General features: G+C 29.1%; 8 protein-coding genes across 8 annotated transcripts; 4 read left to right on the forward strand and 4 right to left on the reverse strand.

The window, feature by feature from the left end:
* Positions 1–7,757: 7,757 nt before the first annotated feature.
* Positions 7,758–10,475, reverse strand: GO595_005116 (uncharacterized protein; the record flags this gene model as incomplete). The annotated part of the gene is made up of 1 exon (XM_067918324.1): positions 7,758–10,475. One exon carries the CDS (start codon positions 10,473–10,475, stop codon positions 7,758–7,760), a length of 2,718 nt encoding a protein of 905 aa, XP_067774666.1.
* Positions 10,476–11,018: 543 nt separating this feature from the next.
* On the forward strand, positions 11,019–12,263 carry GO595_005117 (uncharacterized protein; the record flags this gene model as incomplete). Its single annotated transcript, XM_067918325.1, has 1 exon — positions 11,019–12,263. One exon carries the CDS (start codon positions 11,019–11,021, stop codon positions 12,261–12,263), a length of 1,245 nt encoding a protein of 414 aa, XP_067774667.1.
* Positions 12,264–12,487: 224 nt separating this feature from the next.
* On the forward strand, positions 12,488–14,377 carry GO595_005118 (Kel2p; the record flags this gene model as incomplete). The annotated part of the gene is made up of 1 exon (XM_067918326.1): positions 12,488–14,377. The coding sequence occupies one exon, from the start codon at positions 12,488–12,490 to the stop codon at positions 14,375–14,377; it is 1,890 nt and encodes a 629-aa protein (XP_067774668.1).
* Positions 14,378–16,798: 2,421 nt separating this feature from the next.
* GO595_005119 (uncharacterized protein) lies at positions 16,799–17,698 on the forward strand (the record flags this gene model as incomplete). The annotated part of the gene is made up of 1 exon (XM_067918327.1): positions 16,799–17,698. The coding sequence occupies one exon, from the start codon at positions 16,799–16,801 to the stop codon at positions 17,696–17,698; it is 900 nt and encodes a 299-aa protein (XP_067774669.1).
* Positions 17,699–18,308: 610 nt separating this feature from the next.
* Positions 18,309–19,256, reverse strand: GO595_005120 (CAMK family protein kinase; the record flags this gene model as incomplete). Its single annotated transcript, XM_067918328.1, has 1 exon — positions 18,309–19,256. One exon carries the CDS (start codon positions 19,254–19,256, stop codon positions 18,309–18,311), a length of 948 nt encoding a protein of 315 aa, XP_067774670.1.
* A 3,218-nt stretch (positions 19,257–22,474) lies between these two features.
* On the reverse strand, positions 22,475–23,011 carry GO595_005121 (uncharacterized protein; the record flags this gene model as incomplete). Its single annotated transcript, XM_067918329.1, has 1 exon — positions 22,475–23,011. The coding sequence occupies one exon, from the start codon at positions 23,009–23,011 to the stop codon at positions 22,475–22,477; it is 537 nt and encodes a 178-aa protein (XP_067774671.1).
* A 463-nt stretch (positions 23,012–23,474) lies between these two features.
* On the reverse strand, positions 23,475–23,939 carry GO595_005122 (putative 40S ribosomal protein S18; the record flags this gene model as incomplete). Its single annotated transcript, XM_067918330.1, has 1 exon — positions 23,475–23,939. The coding sequence occupies one exon, from the start codon at positions 23,937–23,939 to the stop codon at positions 23,475–23,477; it is 465 nt and encodes a 154-aa protein (XP_067774672.1).
* Positions 23,940–24,395: 456 nt separating this feature from the next.
* On the forward strand, positions 24,396–25,280 carry GO595_005123 (mRNA capping enzyme, large subunit family protein; the record flags this gene model as incomplete). The annotated part of the gene is made up of 1 exon (XM_067918331.1): positions 24,396–25,280. One exon carries the CDS (start codon positions 24,396–24,398, stop codon positions 25,278–25,280), a length of 885 nt encoding a protein of 294 aa, XP_067774673.1.
* Between the last annotated feature and the right edge of the window lie 24 nt (positions 25,281–25,304).

Below are 25,304 nucleotides of genomic sequence, written 5' to 3' on the forward strand. Positions count from 1 at the left end.
AATATGTTTTAATAATTTAGAATATGTTTTAATAATTTAAAATATGTTTTAATAATTTGATATATGTTTTAATAATTTTATATATGTTTTAATAATTTTATATATGTTTTAATAATTTGAAATATGTTTTAATAATTTGAAATATGTTTTAATAATTTGAAACAGCACTTCATATAGCAGTTAAAAATAATAATATAGAAATAGTAAAATTACTTTTAGATAAAGGAATTGATATTAATGCAAAAACTATTCATTCGAATAATTTAATATATGTTTTAATAATTTTATATATGTTTTAATAATTTTATATATGTTTTAATAATTTGAAATATGTTTTAATAATTTGAAATATGTTTTAATAATTTTATATATGTTTTAATAATTTGAAATATGTTTTAATAATTTGAAATATGTTTTAATAATTTGAAACAGCACTTCATATAGCAGTTAGAAATAATAATATAGAAATAGTAAAATTACTTCTAGATAAAGAAGGAATTGATGTTAATGCAAAATATATTCATTTGAATAATTTAGAATATGTTTTAATAATTTGAAATATGTTTTAATAATTTGGAATATGTTTTAATAATTTAAAATATGTTTTAATAATTTAGAATATGTTTTAATAATTTAAAATATGTTTTAATAATTTTATATATGTTTTAATAATTTGAAATATGTTTTAATAATTTGAAACAGCACTTCATATAGCAGTTAGAAATAATAATATAGAAATAGTAAAATTACTTTTTAGATAAAGAAGGAATTGATGTTAATGCAAAAAATATTCATTTGAATAATTTAGAATATGTTTTAATAATTTGAAATATGTTTTAATAATTTGAAATATGTTTTAATAATTTGAAATATGTTTTAATAATTTGAAATATGTTTTAATAATTTAAAATATGTTTTAATAATTTTATATATGTTTTAATAATTTAGAATATGTTTTAATAATTTAAAATATGTTTTAATAATTTTATATATGTTTTAATAATTTAGAATATGTTTTAATAATTTAAAATATGTTTTAATAATTTAGAATATGTTTTAATAATTTGAAATATGTTTTAATAATTTAGAATATGTTTTAATAATTTAAAATATGTTTTAATAATTTTATATATGTTTTAATAATTTAGAATATGTTTTAATAATTTAAAATATGTTTTAATAATTTTATATATGTTTTAATAATTTTATATATGTTTTAATAATTTGAAATATGTTTTAATAATTTGAAATATGTTTTAATAATTTGAAACAGCACTTCATATAGCAGTTAGAAATAATAATATAGAAATAGTAAAATTACTTTTAGATAAAGAAGGAATTGATGTTAATGCAAAAAATATTCATTTTAATAATTTGAAATATGTTTTAATAATTTTATATATGTTTTAATAATTTGGAATATGTTTTAATAATTTAAAATATGTTTTAATAATTTTATATATGTTTTAATAATTTAGAATATGTTTTAATAATTTAAAATATGTTTTAATAATTTGAAATATGTTTTAATAATTTAGAATATGTTTTAATAATTTGAAATATGTTTTAATAATTTGAAATATGTTTTAATAATTTGAAATATGTTTTAATAATTTGGAATGTGTTTTAATAATTTGAAATATGTTTTAATAATTTGAAACAGCACTTCATATAGCAGTTGAAAATAATAATATAGAAATAGTAAAATTACTTTTAGATAAAGAAGGAATTGATGTTAATGCAAAAAATATTCATTTTAATAATTTGAAATATGTTTTAATAATTTTATATATGTTTTAATAATTTGGAATATGTTTTAATAATTTGAAATATGTTTTAATAATTTAGAATATGTTTTAATAATTTGAAATATGTTTTAATAATTTGAAATATGTTTTAATAATTTAGAATATGTTTTAATAATTTAGAATATGTTTTAATAATTTTATATATGTTTTAATAATTTAGAATATGTTTTAATAATTTGAAATATGTTTTAATAATTTTATATATGTTTTAATAATTTGAAATATGTTTTAATAATTTGAAACAGCACTTCATATAGCAGTTAGAAATAATAATATAGAAATAGTAAAATTACTTTTAGATAAAGAAGGAATTGATGTTAATGCAAAAAATATTCATTTGAATAATTTAGAATATGTTTTAATAATTTGAAATATGTTTTAATAATTTGAAATATGTTTTAATAATTTGAAATATGTTTTAATAATTTTATATATGTTTTAATAATTTAGAATATGTTTTAATAATTTAAAATATGTTTTAATAATTTAGAATATGTTTTAATAATTTGAAATATGTTTTAATAATTTAGAATATGTTTTAATAATTTAAAATATGTTTTAATAATTTTATATATGTTTTAATAATTTGGAATGTGTTTTAATAATTTTATATATGTTTTAATAATTTGAAATATGTTTTAATAATTTGAAATATGTTTTAATAATTTGAAACAGCACTTCATATAGCAGTTAGAAATAATAATATAGAAATAGTAAAATTACTTTTAGATAAAGAAGGAATTGATGTTAATGCAAAAAATATTCATTTTAATAATTTGAAATATGTTTTAATAATTTTTATATATGTTTTAATAATTTGGAATATGTTTTAATAATTTGAAATATGTTTTAATAATTTAGAATATGTTTTAATAATTTGAAATATGTTTTAATAATTTGAAATATGTTTTAATAATTTAGAATATGTTTTAATAATTTGAAATATGTTTTAATAATTTTATATATGTTTTAATAATTTGAAATATGTTTTAATAATTTGAAATATGTTTTAATAATTTAGAATATGTTTTAATAATTTGAAATATGTTTTAATAATTTTATATATGTTTTAATAATTTGAAATATGTTTTAATAATTTTATATATGTTTTAATAATTTGAAATATGTTTTAATAATTTGAAACAGCACTTCATATAGCAGTTAGAAATAATAATATAGAAATAGTAAAATTACTTTTAGATAAAGAAGGAATTGATGTTAATGCAAAAAATATTCATTTTAATAATTTGAAATATGTTTTAATAATTTGAAATATGTTTTAATAATTTAGAATATGTTTTAATAATTTAAAATATGTTTTAATAATTTTATATATGTTTTAATAATTTAGAATATGTTTTAATAATTTAGAATATGTTTTAATAATTTAAAATATGTTTTAATAATTTTATATATGTTTTAATAATTTGAAATATGTTTTAATAATTTGAAATATGTTTTAATAATTTGAAATATGTTTTAATAATTTGGAATGTGTTTTAATAATTTGGAATATGTTTTAATAATTTGAAACAGCACTTCATATAGCAGTTGAAAATAATAATATAGAAATAGTAAAATTACTTTTAGATAAAGGAATTGATATTAATGCAAAAGATATTCATTTGAATAATTTTATATATGTTTTAATAATTTGAAATATGTTTTAGTAGTTTGATATATGTTTTAATAATTTGAAACAGCAATTGAAATTGCTAAACAGTTGGGTTTCAGAGAAATAAATCAATTACTTAGTGAAAAAGGTGCCATATAGTTTAGACTTTGGTAAGGTTGTAACTAATTTTTTGTTAGGTTGCACCTTCCAACTTATAACACATAATAAAAATCATTAAATGTTATCTACATTTGATTTACTAATGAACCCCTTCTGTATGAGCTTTACATGGTTTTTCCATTCCAAATATATTCGAATACAAAAAATATATACGTGACGTTCTTCGTTGTTTATTTGTGTAGTTGATTTTTACCAAGATGAGAATGAAAGTAATTTCCAGATATTTTTTTTTTATTTTTTGGGTAACAAATTCTTCTCATGAGAATTTTTTCGCATTAACTTTGATGATGTAAGGCATTAGATAATCAGAAAAAATCGAAAAAAAACATGAACGTGAATATATCTTTATAATGGCAACCAAGATTGTTCTTTCAAGAGAAAAAAATCATTTCTTTCATCAGTTCATTATAAATTCTAAGTTTTATACAAATCGGATAGAAAATTCATCTTGTTTCTTACCTCTAAATAGTAGATGATTATTAGTTAGTATTTATGGTATGAAATTATGATATATTAAAGCAAAGAGTATCACACCTTTACTCATTTATTAAGATATTGAAGAAATAATACTTTTGATTATTTTTACTTTTTCTTCACATCTACAAAATATCTGAAATCAAACAAGGTACCACAGGCAACAACACATCGCAATGAATCTGAAAATATATTGCAGGATAAAAAATGTCCATTACACCTATTTCAAAAATTTTCTCTTGTTAATGATGATAATCAAGCCAAACTCATAAGTAATTATCATTTTGCTATTTCACTAAGTACACAGTTATCGCTTTCAGAAATTTTATATTTAGCATAAATTTATGCTCAAAAAATTTTTTTTCCATGTGAATTTGAAGAAAAAATTAGTTCTCCCGGGAGGAATCGAACCTCCGTCCCGGGATTCAAAGTCCCATGTGCTAACCATTACACTACGGGAGAGAACTGTTGAAATTTAATTATAGTTCACTAGATATTAAATTATAAGAAACTTCAAAAAAAAATATAAATTCACTAATTGTATTTTATATTCCCCAAAAAAATTTAAAACGCTTATGATAAAGCAAAGATAAGAAAAAAGAACTACAAAATTATCAATAACTCTTTGCCTTAAAATGGATTTATTATATACAAGTCAATTCCATAAACACCTTATGATTATCTTTGTTTTTTTTGTTCAACTTTTTGCAAAAGTATTTCCCAATTTCCTTCAATCCATTCTTCTTTAATTATTTTAAGTGATGGTATCACAGACAATAATTCTTGGAATTCGCCTTCTACAAACAAGTGATAATATCTTTTGAACTTTGGTGCTTCTTTGTTGTATTGAGGATGAACATTCCATCGAATTAATTGATCTTGTTCATCATATTCTTTTCTTGTTTGTTTGGTTGCCCATGCTGTTAAATACGCATATCCACCAGGCTTTAAAATTCTTGCTATTTCTGTAAGGCATTTTCGTCTTCTTTCAACAGAAGCGAAATGATGTATTACAGCTATACATATTATACTGTCAAACACTTCATCTCTTATTGGTAAGTCAAGTGCTGTTGCACAAAAAATTGGTCTGTTCTTATTAAGAGCATATTTGCATAATGGCATCGAATAATCTGTTCCAAAATCAATAACTTTTGGATTAATACATAAATTACGTCCATTTCCACATCCTATATCTAAAAGTGTTGAATAAGGAGGAAGATCTTCCACAAATTTTTTAATTCCTGACCATGGTTTGTATCTTGTGTGATCAAAATGTTTAGCAATTCCATCATATACTTTGTTGACATATTCTTCTTCTAGTTCCTCAGGTGGAAGGTGTTTCATTTCTTCCTTTGTTTTGGTCTTTGGAGCTCATTAAATTGATATTTGGTCAGACGGTTTGTCCAGTTCTATTAGAATTTTGGTGGGATTAAAGTGACAATTTATATTAAATTGTTTTTCTAAATTTTATTTAAATGAATTCAAACATCCAAAAAATCCTACTGCCTTTTTTAACATTTATTACTTGTGTTATAACATGTTATTTCTCAAGAAAGATTAAACAACCTAATATCAAAGAAACAATACCAATTCCAATTAAAACAACAAACAATATTAGCTCAAACAAATACGTATGGGCTTTATATTATGCTAATTATGGTAATTTAGAAATAGATGGTGAATGGGTAGAATGGAATCATCAAGTTGGACCATGGACTTCTTGGAGGTATGACCCGCCAACGTCAATCCCATCTATTTTATATCCTAGTCTCGGTCCGTATTCGAGTCATGATAAGGTTACACTTCAATCACATTTAAAAACAATTCAAAATATTGGAATTGATTCAATAATTGTTGCATGGGATGGGTACAACAATTCACACTACAGCGATACTCCAACAGATTTTTCGGATAAATCACTTCAATATTTATTCAAATATTCCCGTAAAATGAAAATCAAAATTGGTGTCCTACTTGAAGATTACTTCTCCCAAACCCAATACTCTATACGCAAAGACATCGACTATTATCTCAAGAATTATGGAAATACATCACTCAAATTGAATGGTTTACCCGTAATATTTCTTAAAGAAACCGTTTTCAAGAAAGCAAAAGATTCACTTTACAAGTATATTTCTCAATGTTTTTTTATTATTCTTACAGACAACATTAAAGAGTATCAAACAATGTATCAACACGGCATTTCAGGTATTGCAAATTTAGGTACACTTGATAATCAAATTAAAATTATTAAAGAAATGAATAATAATGGAATTTTATACATTCCATCTGTTTCACCTGGATTAAATGAAACTGCTTTTGATAGACATTTTACGCATAGAGCACAAAGTCGAAAAGGCGGAATTTTTTATGAACAAATGTGGAAGAATGCAATGGAATATAACAATGAAATTGTTCTAATTAATTCGTTTAATAATTGGTTTGATGGAACAAATATTGAAAGTTCAATGGAATTAGGAAATTATCGTTTTAGCTATGATATTTGGGGCGATAAAAAACCTGATTACTTCATTAAAAAAACGAAGGAATTTGTAGATGATTATAAAGCCGAATAAAATTGGTGTCGCTTTTTTAAATAAAAATATTTGTTATATTTAACTCTTTTTCATAATAACAGCAAAACATCAAAAATATAGTTAAACAACAATATAGAAATTTGATTAAAATATTATGGGAATAAAGTAATGTATAGTTTGCATTATAAAATTATCGCAGGTAAATACATTAACTAAATTAAAACACCATGATTTTTCATTAAATAAGATAAAAGTATGACGCCCATTAATTTATGGATATCCATTGGATCGTGAAATTGATTGATTTTTTTACATGAAATAAAATCATAATTTATAGAAATGTTTATTATATATTATTTGAGGTATAACACACTTTTCTTCTTCTTCTCGTTGTTCATCATCATAGTTATTCTCTAGATTTTTGAAATAATTGATCCATTCTTTGTCAAGAAACTCCATGAGTTCTTGGAATGATTTTTGATTTTCTATTAATTTTTCAAGTCCGAAATCATCTTGACTTCTAAATTCATTATGTTCGTCCAAAAATTGCTGAAGTTCTATATATAATTTTGCTTTTGTTTTGATAGCGAGATCATCTTTTGCATATTTTTTGTTGATTTTTTTTTATAAATGATAAAATCAATCATTTATTATAATAAAAAAAATGCCTATGTTGGACGTTAACATGTTAACATGAGTGTAACACTCAGAAAATTGAGTACATAATTTTTTGATTTGTGTAGTTTGTTGCCACGTTTCATTCCACTTTTTGATTGTTTTACTAAAAATTATGATGATCATAATAAAATAATACGACTTTTTGAATAGTTTACTCAATATAATGTAAGATGAATCGTTCATTTGAAAGATAATAGTCACTTTTATATATCATTCTATTCTGTACCAGTGGTTGTGATCGGTACGAATTGAAATTTTTTTTTACAATATCCTGTTAAAGAGAGTACATTATGAACATTTTTATTCTGAGTTCGAAGTAATTTGAATGTTGTGAGGTCTCAAAACGCTTATGTTTGTGCTATTCTATTGATACGATATTTTGTTACATTACAAATTATATTCTTTCTTCACATGAGTTGTTTATTTAATTATATATATAAATTACATTTTCTTATTATTTCGCACTTATTGCCACATTTCGAGTCGCACTCTGAAGTTTATTCCTTTCGGCACTTCCATGTTCAGGAACGGGTCCTCAGGCAGCGGATACCCGGGAAACAGTTCGTCGACACTTGGGTTTGTACGAGGGAATTGATTTATTTTATCGAATGCTTTGTTCTGCGGTGAGTTAAACGGATTTTGACCGTTATTTGCATTGAATGGATTTTGATCACTAACCGAAATATTTTTATTATTTGATGCTCCAAAAGTGCTTTTGATGTAGAAATTATTTTGTTGATTGGCAAATGGACTTTGGGCATTATTTGCATTGTTCTGTTGTGCATTTGCATTGAAAGGGTTTTGGTTGTATGCATTGTTCTGCGGTGAGTTAAATGGATTTGCATTGAAAGGATTTTGTTGAATATTTTTGTTTGGCATTCCGAAAGGATTTTGGATATTTACATTGTTTTGTTGTGCGTTTGGTACATTGAATGGATTAATCTCTTCTGCGTTACTTGTCCTTTTTTCTTTTGTTTCATTATTGTTTTGTTTGTTGTCGAAGGAATCGACATAATGAAACAGATCGTCTGCGTGATTTGATTGGTTGTCGCTGCTGCTGTGATAACTTTGCGTGCTGTAGTCATTAAACGCGTTCTCTGAGCTGTGCTTTTGCGAACTGGTTAAATCTGTTCGACTTTGCTTCGCCGTGTCAAACGACTTTCTTTCCTTGTGCGCGGGAGAGCGCTCAAATGGACTTCGGCTCGGGGCATCGAACGATTTTCGTCCCTTTTGCGAATTCGACATTTGGAATTGGTTTTGATTTTGGTTTGGTGCATTAAATGGATTTTGCTGATTTTGTAAAGTTTGCGCTTGGAACTGATTTTGATTTTGGTTTGGTGCATTAAATGGATTTTGTTGATTCTGATTTGGCGTGTCAAATGACTTTTGCTGATTTTGTAATGTTTGCGCTTGGAACTGATTCTGGTTTTGGTTTGGTGAGTTAAATGGATTTTGTTGATTTTGTAATGTTTGCGCTTGGAACTGATTCTGATTTGGAGTGTCAAATGAATTTTGCTGATTTTGTAAAGTTTGCGCTTGGAACTGATTTTGGTTTTGGTTTGGTGCATTAAATGGGTTTTGTTGATTCTGATTTGGCGTGTCAAATGACTTTTGCTGATTTTGTAATGTTTGCGCTTGGAACTGATTTTGGTTTTGGTTTGGTGAGTTAAATGGATTTTGCTGTGCTTGATTTGGCGTGTCAAATGACTTTCTTCCGTTTTGTGAGTTGGATAATTCGATTTGATTTTGATTTGCTGAGTTAAATGGGTTTTGCTGTACTTGATTTGGCGTGTCAAATGACTTTCTTCCTTTTTGTGAGTTGGACAATTCAAATTGATTCTGGTTTGGTACATTAAATGGGTTTTGTTCGCTTTCATTCTGAAGATGATTTTGATCTTTTCCTGTGTTTGGCTGATTTTGTGGAATTGGGTCAAATGGGTTTAATTCGTAATTATCATTTTCTTTATCATAGTTATGAATGAAGTTAATTAGATCGAATGCGTAGCCGTTCGATTGGTCACTACTTTTTCGATGTGTTTTATTAGTGTCCAATGAATTTTGCTTTTGCATATCAAATGGATTATTTGATATTTGTTCATTGTTTGTTCCATTTTGTTGATTATTTGATATATTAAATGGATCTACAAAATTTGGATCTGCTGGAGGTTGAATAAAAGAAGTGTTTTGTTCAGTCTCAGTGGGATTTTGATTTGTTTTGTTGTGACCCTGAAATGCAAGCATATCAAAGAGAGTATGATTGTTGGATTTGCTATCGTTCTGTGGGGCGCCCTGATTTTGTTGTTGACCGTTTGTGGGCTGCGGTTGTTGATGTGGAGTTTCTGTGTTTTTATACCTAATAGTGGTGTTGGAGTGAACACGTCTTGGTAAGTTAGGTACCTGGTTGAAGTCTTTGTTTTTTGGAAGCGAACTTGTTCCACTTTGATTATCTGTAAATAAATTAAACATGGGGTTTGGCGTATTATTATTAATGGAGGACGCAGAGCTTTGGCGTGGTAATGGAGCTTTTGGCGATTGTTGCTTTTTTTGATTGTAATCATTGAATAAATTGAAAAATTCATTTGTGCCACTGGAACTTGATGAATTTATAGTATTTGGTGGTGAATGTGTCTCATCAGGCACTGAACTTGTAGTGACAGATGAACTTCCTGTTGCATATTCTGATGAATTTGAATCTGATTCTTGAGGTGATGATGTAGAAGGAGGAGGTGCAACAAGTGGTTCATGGAATGTACGAAGGACTGCAATTTGGAAATCATCATTTTGAAGTGGTTTCCCGTAAACTAAATTATAATATAATTCCATTGCAGTTAAATGTATTTGTTTTCTTAAAATTGACTTTTTCCCTTCAAATGTCAGCAAAGAAATTAATCGAATTTCAGGAGCAAAAAGTTTTGCAGCATTAAGGAAAGTTTGACTATTTCTCATGCAAGATTCAATAACAAAAAGACACTTATGAACAGGAAATGAATGGGATGCTGATTCATCTATTGCTTGAAGAAGGCATACCATCAAGATTTGTGCATCTTCATTATTATTGGCATAAAGCATGGCTTGTTGTACTAGTTTTGGTGCAATTGCAGTTGAGTTGCCTACTGAAATTTGACGTACTAATGACTTTATTTGATGTTTTCGAGGATTTTCGGAAAGTTTAAACAGCGGCATTACTTTACTTTTGAATGGTTTATAATTATCATTTTTAATTTTTATGGGACGTTGTATTTCTTTTTGAAATGTTTTTATTGGCATTTGTTTTCATGTTAATCACCTAAAATTATTATATTGTTTATTTAATTTTGCTTTAAAGAGAATGAAAATTTTTATCAATGAAGGTTTATAATTGTTAAATTTCGATCATAAATAATATTATTAATGCATTTATTTATTATCACATTCTCGTGTCATCAAAAGTTATGATAAGATTTATTTTCAGATAATGTTCAATAAATTTTAAATCTGAATTTTAGATCAAATTTTACAGTTTTCTTGATATATATCTAATTTAATATTATATTAAAAATTCTCGAAAGTTCATCTGGCCGAGTGGTCCAAGGCGCTAGTTTAAGGCACTAGTCCGAGAGGGCGTGGGTTCGAACCCCACGGTGAACATTTTTTAAATTTTATTTTTAAATTAACGAACTCAAATCGATTTCAATGATCATTGAAAATCAATTCAAATTTTATCGTAATCATCTTCATTTTTTCTAAATGATTCGTGCTCTTGTTGGCAACGAAATCACATTTACAAATCCTTTAGCACCTGAATTCCTTAACTTAGCAATAAAATTCAAGGATTCAAAATATGTTGAAAAATCAGTTAGAAATTTTCAGAAACTTTTTGTTGGCCTTCGGACAAAAGTAGAAAATGGATATTTTGTTAAAACTTCAGAAGCTCCGGTTCTTAAACTTCCATCTTATATTCAAGATTGCCAAAGCGCCTGTGATTGGATCACTAATAATCATTTGCCAAAAATACATAAAAATATGGCAACTCTTGCAGCCAATGACCACATTACTGTTATTTCTTCATCACATAGTCTTTCAGATGGAGGTTATTGTATCCGTGCCATGGAACATTCTCTTGATGATGATATTCATGTTACTGGATTTCCTATGTCCATTGCTACTGCTTTTTCTCGCGAGTTATCTTCAGCCGAGAAAAATAAGCCCAATCCATTTCCATATAAATCATGTTCCCATTTCATTAAAAATCCATTTGATCCACATCTAGCGCCCAAAGGCATCAAATCCATCAATATTCTAGACACCATTTCAGCCAATGAACTTAAATGTTATGATTCCATAAAAAAGCGGCCCAAAAATCTCACAGAAACTCTAATGGCAGCTCTTTCAATTTCATTTAATGCGTATGGTGACAGACCCAATTCTCCTTTAGGACTCCCAGTAATTATTGATTTACGACGATTTACAAAATCACATGTAGATTGGCGTTATGGAAATTGTGTTGCACACCCAAACATGGGTATAACGCAACATTCGAATTCTACGCTAAATGAAATCTTAAAAATGTTCAAAGATGAAATTAAAAGAAATCAAACAGATGGAATATTTTATGCTGTAAATCATAACCCATACCCTGGTGAACCTTATCATATATATTGTTCACTTTCTAATATCGGACCGATAAAAGTTAAATCGCCAATTATTGATTTTTATATCCACTCGCAAAGTGACGAAAGTAAAGAATTTCACCTTAATGGGGCAGCAAGTGGTTCGTCCTTTTGTTTGATTTCGTTTTCGAAAGTCTTTGACAATAGAAATATTATATATAATCAGTGGAGATATCAACCAGCTTTAATGAATAGAAAAGCATTTGAGGTGTTACGAAATTCAGTAACTTACTTCATGAAGAACATTCCAATGGACGCAAAGTTCAATGATGTGTATAAAGAAATTAAAGGATACCAAGAAAAAGTTGAACGCGAATTTTAATAAAAATAAATTTCTGTTTTATGTGCATTAAAACCTTAAATATTGTGTAACAAATCAAAAACAGATAACAATAACAAATGTCATTTCATTTACATTAAAATATTTACAGGAAAGTGCTGCTCAAGCGACCGTTATATATTCAAAATTTTCTATGAGAAATTTCAATTAAAACTTTCTGAAAATCGTCAAGTAAAAAATAAGTAAAAAGTGGTTTTGTACCAAACATGCATGGAAACCACCAATTCCCAAACCCAATCAAATCAATAGCCGATTTCCCACAGGACCAAGCCAAAATGCCCTCCTGCGTATTTATTAATGATCAATTATATCAAGTATACGAGGATGGTGATTCTCTCAGTGTTAAATCATGTTATATAGGCAAAAAATTTGTGAAAATTAAATGTGACGGGAAAGCTCCATCAAAAAGAGAAGGTTATTGTTGTGTTGCTTTAACAGCTAAACAGTTTGCATTAATTGGTGGATCGACAAAAGGAGTTAATCAACCCGAAATTTATTTATTTAACATAGAAACAAATGAATGGTCCAAGCCACAAATTATTTCAACCGAACTAGGAGTTAGAGTCATGCACCGAGCAGTTACCATACAAACAGATCCGAGCAACTACGACATTTATCTTTTTGGTGGAAATAGCCTTACGTTCTGTAATCCCGAGCTTCTTCTTTTTAAGTTATCAGAGAATTACGGAAGTTGTTTTGTTGTTCCTTGCAAAGGAACTTTTCCATGCGGACGATACAATCATTCAATGGTTTACAACGACGGGAAGATTTTTGTTTTTGGAGGGATAAATGCATTTGGAGAAGTTCTTGGTGACCTGTGGGAGCTTGACTTAAACATTTCTCCATTTTCTCCAAAGTGGGAATTAATCATAAATGATGAATCTATGACAAGACATTCAAACATTCTTTATACAAAAGAAGACGGAATCTATGTTGCAGGGGGTATAAGTGAAAGTGGTGAAATCTTGCATGATATTTGGAGATTTTCGTTTTCTTCTGCTTGGGAACAAATCAGTGTATTTCAAACAAATAATCTTGTTTTTACTTCCCAAAATAACGAGCTTTTGGATATCTCAAAGGACTCTGTTAAGTATCTTGAACAATTTTCACCGTTATCAATATTAAATAATCAATTTGAGAAACTTGCCAAACAACAAACAGAAATCCATCAATCTATCATGGCCCAAGAGAAAAAAATACATGACCTACAACTCGAAATAGCTTCACTTCAAGAACTGAAGAAGCGAATTAATTCCAAGGGTATTTATAAGAACGAAATCATTTCCAAAACAACCGAAGAAAAACTTAGGAATGAAGTTATAGGCCTTCGTAAAAAGCTCATTACGCTCTTGGATCAAGTCGTCGAATCAAGCGTAAGAAACCGCGTCATAAACAAACCGCCAAAATCGCTTCTATTCAATTTTTCAATGGAGCTGATGATGAAATTGGCAACAAAAACCGAAAAATTTGAACGTCAAAAACGAGAGCTTCAAGCTGAAAAAGAAATATATTCTTCACAGAAGGAAGCTCTACAAAAGCTAGCTTCAAGTTCTTCGAATAATTCAACTGAAGTAGACAAAAACGCAGAGATGAATAATTCATTTGTTAGAAAACTGAAAGAATTGGAAACAATACATAATAAAACAAGGGCAATGAATGAGAAGCTTAATAGAGCGCATGCAAAGTGCTTTGAAGATGATGGATTTTTCATCGAGCTCATGTCAAAAATGAGTCAATCTGAAGAAAACCTTGAAAAAACTCAAACAAGAGAAGAGAAGCTTAAGGTACAGATAAGCCAAGCGTCACATAATTTGGATAAAATCAAAGAATGTTTAGCGATATGGAAAGATGATGATTCTGATGACAAATATTTCAAGAAGAAAGTGAAAGACCTTGAAAGTGAACAATCCTCTTTACAAGAAAAGATCAGTAACGAAGTGAAAACCTTCGTTCGCGACAAAAAAAATATTTTGGCATCATTCAATCAGAATTTGAGTTTAATGAAGACAACTCTCGAAACATCGCAAAACACAGATTACAACAAAAAGCTTTCTCAGGTCTGTATGTCAATGTGCGATGCAATAAATGATCTATAAATTATTTTGTAAATGAAAGCAATTGAATTTTTTATTATTAAAATGAATTTATTTCAAACGAAAGTGTTTTTCTTGGAATTTTAAAATCATTTAATAATTTAACCATGTATATATTTTTGGGGTTTGGATCAATTCTTTTTTGTTCACAAATAAATTTGACAATTTCTTTGCAACAAAGCAAAGATGCATAAGTGAAAGCTGTTTTAAATAATATAAATATAATATCTCATTTCAATTTGATTTTTGTAATATCATATTTTTTAATTTATTAATTTTCATAAAGTGTTTTTCATGATACCACAACTTTTTTACATAAATACATGTCAAGCATGATTCTTTTTATTTATGACATATTTTTTAAAGTTAATGTTCATGAACTAATTCTCAAGAATTAGAAAAAAGGTTTAAATTACAATTTGAATGTTTTATAAGAAATTTGACACACATTCGAAAATAATATTATTTTTACTTAAATACAAAAGAACATTAATTTTACATATTATTGTTAAACCCGTTCTGAGCCAATGCACATAAAAGAATGTTTGTTGCTAATTTTCTCTTTTCTTCAATGATTTTAGCCTTTTCCTTAAGCCTACGTTTCTCCCTCCAAATCCTCCTATACTCACTGATGAGTTCATTTTCACTTTTAATTTTACATTGAACTTCATAATCTTGTTTTTGAGATTCATCAGCTTGACTCGATAGCAAATAGTAACTATTAATTTGTTTCGATAAGTTCCTGTGACTGTCTAAGAGCTCTTCTTTTTGAGAAAGAATTTCATTTTTAGAGTATAATTCATTTTCAATGTGATTGATTTCTTCGTCAAGATCTGGATATTCGTTTATTTGATTGGTGAGTTTGAGTTGTTTATTTTTCAGTAGCTTTATATTATCGATCAATTCTTGCCTTTTGAGTAATTTCTGTTTTTGTATTTCTTCTTGCTTTTGAAGCCAGTTTTCTAAGCTATCAAGATATTGAGAATACTCTGTAAGAGATGCATTTTCTTTTATTTCCTCTATTGAGAACGCTGGTGAATAAGCAATTGAATATGTGGATTTGTTTTGATTTGATACTTGAAGATCTTTAAACATTAACTGAATGCTTTTTATTTCATGCCGTATGCCATTGTCTTTCGTGTTGGGGATTTCTAATGGTTTTCGATTTTCAGAGAGAGAAAGAATCGAACCCATTTGTACTTGCGTTGTTTTCCTAAATTTTCTTACGTTTTCTGATATCTCCGATAATGCCTTCTTTTTGGATTGGAGTTGTTCTTTAAGTTGCTCCCTTTCTTTAAGAAGTTTGATTTTAGATCGCTGCGACATTTTCTTGTGAACAAACTTCGTCAATTTTTATCGAAAAAATTCTTGCGAAAACAATCTTCAAATAATTCTTTTCTTTAAGAATGCAAAAAAGATTTCAAGAGATAGATTTTATTGAAAAACATGTGATTTGTGAAAAATAAATTAAATTAAGAGTCGATTTTTGATGAAATCGAATTCATCAAGGATCAATGGAGTTCTTAGATCCAGTTTGTAATCCTTGTGAGAACAAATGTTTGGTGACTCAGCCTTTTTCTCTGTCTGACTTCGATCAATTTCTAATGAAATTAAATTATCGCTGTTGAAGTCAGTGCGTAACTTTTGGGTATGAACCTCTTTGTTTGTATCTTCGGAATTTTTATTTGTAGTGAAATATTCGATGCTCCATTCATCAAATTCCATTCTGCGTATTATGACGCAAAACCAACAAATTGAATAGATTCAAATTTGAATAAATTTTATACAAATCCCCAATACACAAAAATTAAATTCGTTTTGATCGAATACATTGAAATTGGCTTAGTTAACCGTTAACCAACACCAAACCGTGAAAGGGAAAATGATCGTCAAAATGGCGGGTTACACCTGGCTCTTGTGGGCAAAAATTCATTAAGAAATAAATCTGTCTTGAAAAGTGCACCGCCATTAGGAAGTTTAACTTAATTTTCTGCTGGAAAATTATATGAAAATTATGAGTATATTTTCGTAGAAAACAAAGTTGCACGTACTATTCAGTTTTGGTCTATATAAAATTAGGAGAATCATCATGAGGATATCAGAAAATTTTGTTACATAATATTATACTTCTGATTACGTAATGTAATTTCTTATTTTATAAAATTCGAATAATTCAAGTGAGCTGAATATGGATCAAAATCCATCATTAAATGGAGCTGTGAATATACATAAAGTTCTTTTGAGTTCTTGGCAATTGCTGGATAATAACCGCTGCTTTACAACCAAAATACGGAATCCGTTACAAATATCGTTCCATATGGAATTGTGGCCGGTTACCCCATAAATTTGACTGGATTATTTCATCGTGCTATTGGAAGTTGATAAGTTTACGTCATAACGTTCTAAAATTTACGAGCTCGTAACATGGATCCATTTGATTCCTATGATCCATTTGCACTTTTTGGGTTAGATGATGACAGCCCAAAAGAAGATTTTGAAGATGCGTTTACCCTTGCTCTTAATGAAATGGATAAAGAATCTTCAATTAATTTTGCCGATCCTTTTACACATCCGAATTTTACATTTCAAGATATTCCGCAGCAACATAGACGTGCTGTTTCTTCTCCCATGAAAATCTTACCTGTACCAACAAGGGAATCTTCGCAGCAATCATATATTAACCAACTTCCTATGGCAGTTTCTGCATTTGATTTGGCATCTAGTTCACAGCGTCATCATAGCTATACTCGTGAGGTAGCATCTCCTCAACCCATTTTGCGGCGTCCACCAGAAGACATTTCAAACGCGACATTTATAACTGCATGTAACGACCCTAATTTAACATTCAATCCTCATTTAGTTGGGTTCATACCATCAAATCTTTGGCCTGATCATATGATTACATTTGGTGATATTGTAGCCAACTTTTTCCAAAAGAAGAACAACGCAAACAGCAGATTCTCACACAAACTATTCAACGCCCTTAAACTCAGCGAATTATCGCCCATATATCCGCAGTTTGTTGGGGTACAATGGCTTACTCCATTAATTCTTCGAGTTGACAAAAGAGTTTTTGCTCGCCTCCTCGGAATTAAATCTATTGATGGATCGTTATTCCACCAACAGGGCAATTTCCCGTCTCATGGCTTCTTCGAAATTGGTGCCGGAGATGCTGTGAAATATTGTCCGCCTGGAATAGACTTAACAGGTGTAGACTTCGAAAATGTGCGACTCCTCATCCACATGGAACATCGATTCAGGAAAGGGTGCACAGAAGCAGATATTGAGCCCTGTAAATGGGCGAATTCTCATGCGCATAAATGAATGGATTTGTACAATAAACTTTTACACTTCACTTTGGCATTTTTAATATTCGTGGCTCGCTGAAGAAAACTGAATTGATCCCCATAATCGTAACGCGAAATACATTTAATTCCTTATTTAATTGATAATTATGATATAAAATACAAAGCCTTCCTAATTATAATAGAAACAATAAAAAACATCATTTCAATGGAATTCAATTGCCGTTTCGTGTGCACCTGCAAATGATGAATGATTTTGTTCACACTAATGAATGATTATATTTTCACCAGCGATTGCATATTTACCTGTATTATTTATATTTGCACCATTCATAAGTAAATATTTAAAACATTTTATAGCAGAAAAAAATGCTGCGTAATCAATTAATGTAACGTTTTTTTTTATTTGTAAAGCGTTCATTTTGTCATAAAATTTAACGATTTTAGAACGTTGTGAATTCGTTGTTAAACATCCGCCACTCCATTGAAGTTTGAATGATACGAAAATTTGTTATGAAAATTCAATCGAATAAAATCGTCAGATTTGACAAGGCTTTGAATGTCAGATTGAACTTTTTCAAAAGGCTTATGTCGCTATTAATGGTGACTTTATTAAAACGTATCATAATTCATCCCTGAGATGACAAGAAAGCATTTTGACACCGTGTTAGACCTTCAATAGCTTCGTTAACCATCTGTGCTACATAATCTTCTGCATAATATTCCCGATCATAAGGAGCGATCTCTTCTTCTGACAAGTCGCTAAACCATGGATGTTCTAGAACTTGCTCTGCATCGGGCCGAAACCGTGGGTCTGGAGTCAGCATTTGACTTATAAGCTCTACAAGTGGATATGAGAGTGTGTCTGGATATTCAATATGACATGAGCAAATTTGTTCAATAGCATGATTAAACTGATCTTCTTCACTCAGGTTTTCATTTTGTTCCCATGGGAAGCGTCCAGTGACTATCGTAAACAACATAACACCGGCCGACCATATATCGCATTTCATGCCGTCATATGGTTGTTCGCTAAACATCTCGGGAGCACAATAGAAAAATGTACCGCACCTTGTGGTCATTAATCTGTTGTTAATTGCTGGACGACAAAGTCCAAAATCTGTTAGTTTGAGTTGCATTCGACCTGGGCAATTGGGATCGTGAACGTAAAGAACATTTTCTAGCTTGAGGTCCCTGTGTGCAAAACCAACTTTGTGAATATGTGCAACTGTTTTCATTATCTGATAAAAATAAAACATGGCTTGACGTTCGTTGAAAGAACCAATGCTTCTAACTAAGTCGGATAAATCACCCTCGCATAGCTCTATTACACAATACAGTTGTTGGTTGTCGATCATTATATCATATAATCGAGTAACTCCTGGGTACCGAATTTTAGCATGAGCTCTAAGTTCGTTCACAAGGTGAGGGAAGAAATTTGGCTGCAGGCAATATGCAAACGGGATAACTTTGCAAGCATATAATTGATTTGTATCTGTTCGCTTAATTTTCCAAACCGTACCCGAAGAACCGGACCCTATCATTTCGATGGGCTGGTATTTCCCAGAGACTTCCATTTAAAGTGGGTGGTGGGAATTCAAACAAAACGCAAACGGCCCCTATAATTTGTGTGGGAAGCGTTTCTTAATACTGAATTTTTGAGGGCATAAATCGGTTATTTGATTGAAAAAGTATTGTAAAATGGACTATAGCCATTGGCAACGTTTGACGGTCAAATAATTCGTTATTTAATGCCATTGTTGGTTATTCATCGTTATCATGTTTTGTGTTATCATCTATTCTATATATGGTTAAAATTTTCTTCCGAATAATAAATATTATATCATAATAATGAACAAAAAAATGTATTTTGTGCGTAATTAACAAAACAAATTTGGAAATAGAGCTATTTCCGAGTCACTAAATCATGTCTCATTCCTTATTTCGGATAATAATAGAGTAATTATATGATAAGAATAATGTGTTTCTTGATGTGTAAATGATCATTCCCTTTAGTATGATATCCATCACTTGTAGAAGGAGTCCTTCATCAAGTTAAGCATGCGTGGGATGAAGAGAGGATGATAATGGGATTGTGGCCTGCCAAAATGTTTGGATTTTGGAAGTACAGTCCTTCTGAAAAACAATAATTCTTCAGAAAATGATTTTTCAATCGGATATCTTGGTTGTTGAACTGAATTCGTTTTTTTCTGATCAGAAAATTATTTTTTCAATGAAAAGCTGGCGTTTCTCTATTCAAAAAACCTCCGGGATAGCAAAAGTGACGTACTTTTTGAATAATTTTGTTTATCATAAATAACGTATAAAGACATTATCGTCATCGCTCCAGAAGTAATGTATCAAAAAGTTTAGTCAATGGTATTCAAATTAACCCATATATTTGTTATAAAATTGGATGAAATGAGGATCGATCCCATTTTTTCAATCGACTATTTTAACATGCTTTTTTAATGACACCTTTTAAAAAGTTAAATATTCCACATCCTTCTATGACCAATTTGGCATTGATCAAAAATCAATAAAGTATCAACTTTAATCTTGTTATATTCCGTGAAGACTGATGTAAAATATTTTTAGAAATGCAGTAGTATTCCAATGAGTGATAAATTGATGATTCAATATATATATATATATTATGAAAAAAACAACATATAATGCATTCACAGCTCAAAGAATTTTTAGATCGTAATGATTTCTTCAAAAAAAAATTCAAATTGGAAAAATAAATTTGAATTTTCATATGGAGAAGAATTTTGAAAGAAAATGAATAATATTAAGATTCGCAAACCAGAAGCCATTGCTTTTTTGTAAATATCAGTAATGATTGCTTAAAGATAACAAGTAATATTTAATCACCTTAAATCCTCTAGTAAGTGGCTTAAATTCAAGTGAATATCATGAAGTTACAATACTTTACATAATATCTTCAAGTATATTAATTCATTTTCTTTAGATTTTGTAGAATTTGTGCTGTAAAAAAGAATGCAAGAAAATTCGAGCCGCATTACGCATTGCGCCACCCTTCTACCACCCACACAAAAAAAATGAATTTTCTGAAGAAACCGCTGTCAGATGTCTTAAAATAGGATTTTTTGTTGCTTGGATAAATGATATCAGAGTTTTGGTTGGTTCACATATCAATTTTTTTCGAGTCAAAGTATTTTGTCTTATTAATTTAAACATACCGACTGAAAAAAAAAAATAAATCTTGAAGAACAAAATTATGAGATAATTATTTTATACAAATTGTTTCCTTTATTTGTTATATTATTGATACGTCCTTATCATTTACATAATACGAAAAATCACGAATTATGATTCATCATGAACGTCACCAAAGAAGCAGTAAAACGTGAACATAAAAATAAAAAATTCAAAACCCATCGCCTCAGTCATCATTTTGGGTGAAATTTGATTGTTTGACTCGTTCATGAGAAGAGGATATCTCCAAAGTACACATAATTTGATTTTCATCAAAATGATGATACATATTTTACTTATAATATGCTTGTAGAGAAGATACAGGTTTAAGTATTATGCATAATGGCAAAAATACTTTTTCGTATGAAACAGAAGAATACAATGTTTGTGAGATTTAATGATAAGTTTGCGCCTTACAGAATATGGAAGCGAAAATGATTTACACAGACCATTAAAAAAGTGGATCAATTTGTTCGCATCATATGCGCACTTCTATTAGGCAAATTTGTATGTAATGCATATGAATTTTTGGTAAAGCGCTCAGATGTCCATATGCATGGAATTGAATTGTATTGATCAAAAATATTTTTCATCTGATGAAAGAAATTTTTTAATTCAATGAGTTATAAGAATTAATAAAATGAATATTGGGATTTCTCTCGTGTAAGGGAAAAATATGATTATAAGGTTAAAAAAGCGCAGAAAACATCAGTAAAGATAAAATTAAATAATTTATTTATCGTGGAAATGATTTTGATAAAAATTATGAAGAAGAAATAGAGACTACAGACAAAGTAACAAATGCCGAAGTTGTTAAAAAGTAAAGAAATCAAATAGTAGGAAAGTTTGGCTGACTTACGACAGAAAGACATTGATAAATAGATAAAGCAAAAAGCGAATAAAAAATCATTAATTAAAATATTGGAAGTCATCTTCAAAAGATTTGACTTCTTCGAAATCAAAGAAATAAAGGAATTTTAGTTGAAAGACAAACTGCAAAAGAAGAATTAAAAAACTCAGTGGTTTGGAGAAAGAATACATCGATAGATTAAACAAAGCACATACTGATGAAATTTAGACAAATATTGAATGACGTCAATAGCTGTTCCAATTGTTTTATTGACATTGTCTTTATTTATGTAATTATTTTTAGAAAGAAGAAATATGAAAAAATTAATAAAGTTATGATGAAAATTAATAAGGCTGTATCGGCTTCACTTTTTGAACGTGATTCTATTAAAACCGATCGAAAAGTGCTACTAATTCCCCTTAACAAGTTTATGTAAGTAAAAATGCTTAATTTTACTTTGTTAAGGTGAAAGAAAATTCTTTTATAGCCATCACTTTTGTTTGTATAATTTAGAAATGAATGAGCATTTGTATAAATATCCAAATATTTTTCGAATTACATTCAATCAAATACACAATTATCCACATTTATAAATTATTATACACATTATCAAAACTTGAGTTACAATAATGTATCCATTAAGCAATAATTTTAAACGGCATTCAATATTTATTTGCATTGAAAAAAATACATTAAAATTCTACAGTTAGTATTTACAAGTTGCTAGCCTTCTTCAGGCGGTTGCTGACACATTAGCTCATTTCTTTTCATTTGCAAATTTCGACAATCTTCTTCAAGCGAAGCTAGTGTTTTCTCTTGTGCCAAAATGGATGCAAGCAACGCTTTGATATCTGATGATATCGATAGGTCATCATCTAAGTTTGGGTCAAATTCATCTTCGGCATGAAGTATATCATCTGAGACAGAATACTTTGTAAGAAGTTGGATCCTCTCTGTAACTTCTCGCTCTTTAGCTCGAATCATTAGTAACTTTTGATCGAGTTCTGATAATGTTATCATATAATCTTTTTTCCGTTTTTTGAACTTTTCTTTTAAAAACTTGGATCTTGTCTTAAGCAAATCATATAATTCTTTTTTCTCGTTAATAGATTTTGATGTTTCACTGTATTTTTGAGAAATTTCTTTTCTCATTTCTTCTGAAATGAGACGAATTTGATCCTTCTTTTTAAGTTCATTATCTTTGATTTGACTTAAACGCTCACTTGCCGCAAGTCTTGACGCTTTAGCCTTTTCAACCATACTCTGAAGTGTTTTTTTTCTTAGATCAATATTTTGTATCTTTTCCCTTTGAAGCTGAAAATTTACCTGAAGCTGATTATATTTCTCGTTCATTTTTTTAATTTCTTCTTTCAGCTTCTCAATGTAAGGATCGACTTTAGTCATGATAAATCAATTTTCTAATTGAGCCAGATTTTAGTTATGAAATGTTATGTGAAAATAACCGATTTAAATCATCAGAAATTCTCTCCTAAAGATTTCCATTAGAATGAATTACTTTTTTGTTTAAAACATTTGTTTGTACAAACCATTTTAAAATAAGATACTTTAATTTTTGGATTCAAACATGAAAAATTCAAACAAGCATGATCGAATAATGATTCTCAAAAAAATATTTCGCAAAACATTTTATTTACAAGCCCTATTATTACGAAATGGTTATAGTGATTAATGGAAAAATCTAAATCAGATTGGATAATGGAGTTTACTTCTTACGTTCAACACCAACTGCAACACCGCGGCGTCCAGTTGATTTAGTGCATTGACCACGAACCTTAAGGCCAAGGCTATGACGGATACCACGCTTCATTCTCATCTTCTTCATGCGTTCAATTTCGTTACGGTGGTTAGAAGAGAGATCAGTTGAAGCCCATTGAAGGTTCTTTCCTGTTGCACGGTCGTTTCTACGGTTGAGCATCCAAACTGGAATTCCATTTTCAACTGGGTTTTGTATTATGGCAACAATGCGTTCTTCTTCTTGTGATGTAAGTGTACCAGCACGTTTGAGTGGATCAAGACCAGCACGACGAGCAACTGCATGAGCAAATCTGCGACCAAGACCAGCAATAGCTGTAAGTGCTAAGTAGAGTGGTTTGCGACCATCGACGTTTGTAGAGAGCATACGAACCATATCACGAAAAGCTGATGGATCTGTAACCTCGAGAGGCATAATACCAAAGGCCGACCAAACCGCAAGCGTCACTTTTCGTATTATGATTAACGGTTTTGATTTTCTGGAAAAGAAGAAAAAAAATTTTGGTTTAAATTCTATTTTTTATATCTAAACTTGATGAATTTCCTATTTGTTAGTTAAGTTATTTAACTCATTAATTTTTTTAAGTAAAATATAGATTTAAAAAATTAAATCATGATTACTGTTTCTTCTATTAACTTCACTTTACTAACATTGCTTTATTAATAGTACTCTACTAATATATGTTTTGTATCCTAAAAAAAGCTCGAAATCAATTTTGGGTTCTTTTGTGTTTTGAGTAAGTTCGTTCGTATTTAAAACATGCAGAAGGATGTAGCAGTAGCTTATGATGGGATTGCACAAAATACTTTTGGTACTGTAAAAGAAAGACAAAGCTCCAAAATTATCCATCTAAGGCAATTCAACAACTGGATGAAAAGTGTTCTCATTGATCAATATTGTCCAAAATATGCTTCAATTTTTGATTGTGCATGTGGGAAAGGTGGTGATATTCCGAAGTGGAAAAGAAAAGATCCCAATGAATTTGTTTTTGGAGATATATCATTTGATTCTTTAAAGCGTGCTTATGAGAAATACAAAAAAGTTGAGAGGTCATGTAATGCCCTTTTTTATTCTGGTGATATATTTTCATGTCGTATGACAGACATTCTTCCACAAGATATCCGCTTTCATATAAGTTCATGTCAATTTGCCTTTCATTATGCATTTCGTGATGAAACCACAGCACGTTCAGCCATTTCTAATCTTTGTGATCGCCTTCATCCCGGTGGTTACGTCTTATTAACAATTCCAAATGCATGTCGTATAGTGAAATTACTTCGACAATATCCAGATCAAAGGCAAATTGGCAATTCCCTTTACTATATTGAACGTCATTTTGATCTTGATGACATACCAATTTTTGGTGCCGAATATGTATTCAATTTAGTTGAATCAGTCGACAACTGCGCTGAATATTTGGTGCATCCACAAGTAATGGCGTCTCTTTTCCATGAACAAAAATGTGAACTCATCGAAACAATGCCGTTTCAAGATTACTATCACGTCTGTATGACTTCGTTTCCACATATGAAAAAGCTTTTTAGTGAGTTACTTATGAGGCTCGGAATGGAAAATGCAGAAATGACAGAAGAGGAGTGGCAAGTTATCAGTCTTTACTCGTATTATGTGTTTAGGAAAAGCGGTAACTTGCCACCAACGCATGCTAGATCGAAAATGAAAGAGCAAAAAAGTGATACATTTCAAATACAAAATGTGGAAACTGGCGAAATAGTAACTGTGAACATAAATAATTAGATAAATTTTTTTTATTTCATAAAA

This window comes from Histomonas meleagridis (assembly GCF_020186115.1).
Source record: "Histomonas meleagridis strain 2922-C6/04-10x chromosome Unknown contig_32, whole genome shotgun sequence".
NCBI lineage: Eukaryota > Parabasalia > Tritrichomonadida > Dientamoebidae > Histomonas > Histomonas meleagridis.